We start from the raw sequence: 4,465 nt of genomic DNA on the forward strand, positions 1-4,465 counted from the left end.
CCCCGCCCCGCCCCGCTGGTGTCGTGACGGACAGCTCAATACCGGGGTCCATGCCAGCTCGGCCGGGCCAAGCCGTGGGGGGCTGTCGGGGCGGCGGCGGAGAAGGGGCCGTCGGCCGCGCGAGGAGGGCGAGGGCCCCATATACACCGGATATGCCCGGATATGGAACGCGTCCACTATCCGGGGAACGCCGCATGTGTGTGTGAGAGCCGAGGCCGAGGGCCGAGGGTACGGCCCATTCAATGCAATCCGGGAGGGATTGTGCCGTACTCCTCTGTGCTCTATTATCCCTCCCTCTCCCTCTTTCCCTCCCTTACTCTTCCCTCTCCTCAACCCCTTTACCCCCTCTTCCTATCCTCCCCCCCTTCCCGCCTGTTTAATTAATTAATGTCCCATAATGGGAGTCTCGGACAAAAGGCAGGACACATGAAAGCGGCCGCCCCGAGACCGTCCGTCTGTCCATACTACGTCCATCTGTCCGTCGGTATGACGGAGACGACGATGTCTGGCAGGAGTACATAACCATGCCCAAAAAATGACCTTTTTTTCAAATTTCAATTTTTTTTTCCATCTGAGTTTTATGTTCGAGCCCTTACGATACACACAAGTATGCTTTTTTGCTGCAGTAAAAAGTAAAACAATATAACTTTTTGTTACAATTGTGGAAGTATCGATAACAAATAGAACTTCTAATCATATCAGTTCAAAGTTTTACCTATTTATCCTATGAATGTGTTCATTTCTTGCTGAGATAGACTGATTTTTCGCCTGTGACTGGTGATAATGATAAAAGAGTTGAAGATCATACACCAGCAGATGATACTGATGACACAGTACTTAAATTTTCTGCAGCCTCGTGTGCTGGTAGATCTACTGCATGATTGATTCCATATGGCCTTAAATGATATATAAGATACTCAAGGACATACAATTGTTGTGGAGGCACATAGTGGAAAGATATGGCACTATCAGAACAACATTCCAAGCCCTGAAAGAGATAAGGTGAAATCATGTCATTGCTGATGTTCCTTGCTAATCAATCAAAATTGGAAAAGTTGTAAAAATATAAATTACCTCCTTTACTGGATAGTATATGTACTCCCAGTACCAATTTCTTCGATCAATTTTGCCTATAGTGATATGATCATCAGGAACAAAGGGAAAGAATCTGCCCCTTCCTTCAGAATCACGTGAGTCCCCTGCTTTCACTCCAACTCTTTCCAAACAAATACCTAGATATGGATTCATTGTGATGAGATGTCAACAAAAGTATTTATATTTAAACTACTGTCTAAAGAGCACTTAAAGACACAACTGACCTATTTCAACATCCTCTGCACCTCCATGATCTTGACGACATTTCTCTTTGTTTGGTATACCATCCTCCACAAATCTTTTTACAGCTTCTCTGCTGAGCACATATCCTACAACATTTGTGTTTACAATTACTAAAAGTACTGCTTTGGATAATGCAAAAGATAATTGAGAAAAAGTATGGGCCATACCTGCTCCACCACTCATATAACCCTGTTTAACAAATGGCTTGAATCTGCATCCAAAATACACTGGCTCTGTTGGCTTATAAGCAGAAAGCATGAAACGAAGGTTTTCAACAATAACATACCTGGAATAACAATTCATGGATATTGAGAGAATAAAGTATCAGCAAAAGTTAAGATAAGGAAAACTATTAAAATACGGGCGCACACACACATTATTGAATGGCAACTTTGATATTGATAAGATTTTATCTGGCATGGTCCGCGTTTGACATCAATTGATGTCAAACCAAGGTTTCTCATTATTAAAAATAAAATAAAAATAGGCACAATTCAATCCTTACGTATCATCATCTGCTTTCAAGACCCAATCCACTTGATCCAAGTAATGTTTGTAAACATATTTAAAAGATTCTTTAGTTTTGGACCAAAGGTAATCTCTTCCTTCTTCGATGCCAAGATTAACAGTTGGAAGAGATGTATCTGAAATTTTTAATCACAGTGAGTCAACTAGTTAGAAGAAAATTTAATAAGTTGGAGAGGAATTAAAAAGAGGCACTAATCATTCAAAATGAAACTGCATCTAAAACCTAACAATCAAATTTATTACCATTAGCTGTGCTCATGAAGAGGAGAATGTTACATCTTTTCCCCCAAGTAGCCTTGATGTGGCGTGCTTTTTTCCTGTGATTAGAAGGGCATGTCATAATCCAACACAATACTCTGACTTTTTCAGCTAATTTCTGAGCCACAATGTCTTCGCCTGCAAAAGGAACAGACACATACTTTAAGCGCTACATTTGACTAAGGTCAAGAGCCCTTGTAGCATAAGGGTTAAGACTTTACCGAGGGGGTTTTCACTCGAGATTTCCGTGCACACAGTATTTCGTAATACGTGTATTTCGTCGGTATTTCTCAGGAAAAGTTCACCGTTTTGGAGCATATTTAGGCGTATTTCAGTGTATTTCACGTGAAATACCTGTGAAATACCTCATTTGGTGTACACGGTATTTCAGAAGTGAAAACCCCCTCGGACTTTACCCGACTTTACCTTTATGAAAGTCTTCGTCAGAGCTATGCGCTCCAAACTTCTGAGGGTGCGGTAACATCTCACTAGAATCTTTGCCATGCCCATGAGAATCACCATGACGTGGCCCTGGTCTGTTGGTACGAAAATGTAGAATTATTCTGCCATTTAAAAAAATGAAAGTATTTTAAGTGAAAAATTTACCTTAAAGGTATCAGAAAGTCGCCAAATGAAGAAATATTTGAAGAAATAGAAAGCAGCATAAATGCTGAACTGAATCCAATAAATATGCCACAAATAAGGTAGCAAAACGTCCGTCCTACAGGAGGTCGAAGCAGGGCTGAGGGTGTATCATTATATATTCACATATGGCTGGTTGAGGAAATCCACAACCAAACTAGGCATTTAAATGTCAAATGTGTACTTGTACAAAGGGTACAACCCATCCAATCATGCAACCAACTACAAACAAACATTTTGTTGAAACATACCGATATACCCCGAAGATGTCATGTAGTCAAATAAACTCTACGCCATAGAATATTACGTCCCCGTTTAGGAAGGAGGACGTTCCTGCCGACGGCACCCGCGCCAACTGCCGCGGGGAGCGAAAAGCCGAACAGGTGTGTGTGTGTTTTCAAAGATGGCACGCCGGGGGTGGACGAGGAGGGTACCTTTACGAGCTTCTTTATCGCGTGCGTCAGCAGCGTTTGCGACAGCAACGTGCTGCGCTAATTTAGTCATTTATGTACTTCTGGTCGACAACCGTTTTTGAACATTTTTCCCGTGTCCCGCTCTAGAGCAGTTACACGCTCTGCGCTGCGCCGGTGCGGTACGTGGTGTACAGCGGCCTAGGCCTCATGATGCCCGGCCCGAGGGGTCACACCGCGGGGTCGCGAGCCGGCACTAGAGCCGCACCGCAACGGGCTCTCTTGAGCCGGGCTGGATAGCCGGGCTGGAGGCCCCCACGTGTCAAGGGGAACAATGGGGGGCTCGCTGGAGGCTCCAGTCGAGCGCGCGTCCCGTCATGTACTCATACGCACTCGACCTGCAGCAGCTGTCGTCGCTAGCAATTTTGTTTCCAATTAAAAAAATAAATAGAAGAAATAGTTATTACGCGATAGAGAATCGTTTGATGATTGTGATTATACTGCTCGTTAGTTATAATTCAATTGTCCCTCCTGTATGTAACTTTAAAATGTGGCGTGTAATTTATGGCCTCTGCACCAAATTAGTAACACCACATTTTTTTTTTTTTTTTTTTTTGTTAAAAAAATACACTTTTTGGTCGGAAAACTCCCACCTGCAACCAGCCGTCGTGTCGCTCGCTCTGCGTAATCCCGTTTCTCTGGTCGTGACTTCCTTTGATGTGCGTCGAATGCTTGGTGCAAGTCAGGCCCGCGCGCAGTGTGTGTAAGAGAGAGAGAGAGAGAGACTTAAATCTGACATTTCCATTTCTCGGTGAGGTGCGTGACTGGCACTGCGAGCGACCTGGCTGCGTGCGGGACACACACATGGGAGCTGCCTGTCGGGCCTGGCTTTACTTGCTCACGCTCGACCCGTGCAGGACCCCTTTTTATTTTTCCTCTGACGGAATAGAAAATAATAATAATAGTTACTTTTGATCGTCAAACGAAAGAAACGCACAGACACAAACTCAGCCACAAAAGGCCATCCCCGTTTTTGAGGCTCTTCACCTAGACCAATATCGTTATTCTCTCTCTCTCTCTCGCTACGCCGCAAAAAAAGCAACAACGTGAACGTGAGTCGGAACGAGGTCGAGGCGCGTCGGTGATCACTCTGCTGAGGGCTCCAACCTATCCCATGGTAGAGAGGGCGCCCCACCGTCGCAATTTTCCCGCGCTTGGTGCCTTCGACTCGCCTTCGCCTTCCCTCGTGTAAAACCACGGAGGTGAGGCCGGCGAGGCCGAGTAGCGTC

The 4,465-nt window shown here is 44.7% G+C and overlaps 1 protein-coding gene across 5 annotated transcripts in view; it reads right to left on the reverse strand.

Annotated features, from left to right (window-relative positions):
• LOC113217373 (glycoprotein-N-acetylgalactosamine 3-beta-galactosyltransferase 1-like) overlaps nucleotides 1-3,171 on the reverse strand; it is a 4,047-nt gene extending 876 nt beyond the window's left edge. The window contains exons 1-10 of one of the 5 annotated variants that reach the window (XR_003304070.2): nucleotides 3,018-3,171; nucleotides 2,731-2,866; nucleotides 2,551-2,660; nucleotides 2,110-2,262; nucleotides 1,844-1,982; nucleotides 1,506-1,624; nucleotides 1,320-1,424; nucleotides 1,075-1,232; nucleotides 716-988; nucleotides 377-620 (exon numbers count right to left, since the gene is read on the reverse strand). Coding sequence is in view for 3 of the 5 variants with exons in the window: in XM_026437244.2 (XP_026293029.2) it covers nucleotides 803-988; nucleotides 1,075-1,232; nucleotides 1,320-1,424; nucleotides 1,506-1,624; nucleotides 1,844-1,982; nucleotides 2,110-2,262; nucleotides 2,551-2,660; nucleotides 2,731-2,866; nucleotides 3,018-3,039 (1,128 nt within the window). In the remaining 2 variants the exon portion in view is untranslated. Of the gene's footprint in view, nucleotides 1-375; nucleotides 989-1,074; nucleotides 1,233-1,319; nucleotides 1,425-1,505; nucleotides 1,625-1,843; nucleotides 1,983-2,109; nucleotides 2,263-2,550; nucleotides 2,661-2,730; nucleotides 2,867-3,017 lie in introns of those variants that run through there. The other 4 variants (XR_003304069.2, XM_026437244.2, XM_026437245.2 and 1 more) reach the window with 4 other exon arrangements.
• Nucleotides 3,172-4,465: the final 1,294 nt, after the last annotated feature.

Source organism: Frankliniella occidentalis, unplaced genomic scaffold, assembly GCF_000697945.3.
Source record: "Frankliniella occidentalis isolate FOCC.00 unplaced genomic scaffold, Focc_3.1 Scaffold95, whole genome shotgun sequence".
NCBI lineage: Eukaryota > Metazoa > Arthropoda > Insecta > Thysanoptera > Thripidae > Frankliniella > Frankliniella occidentalis.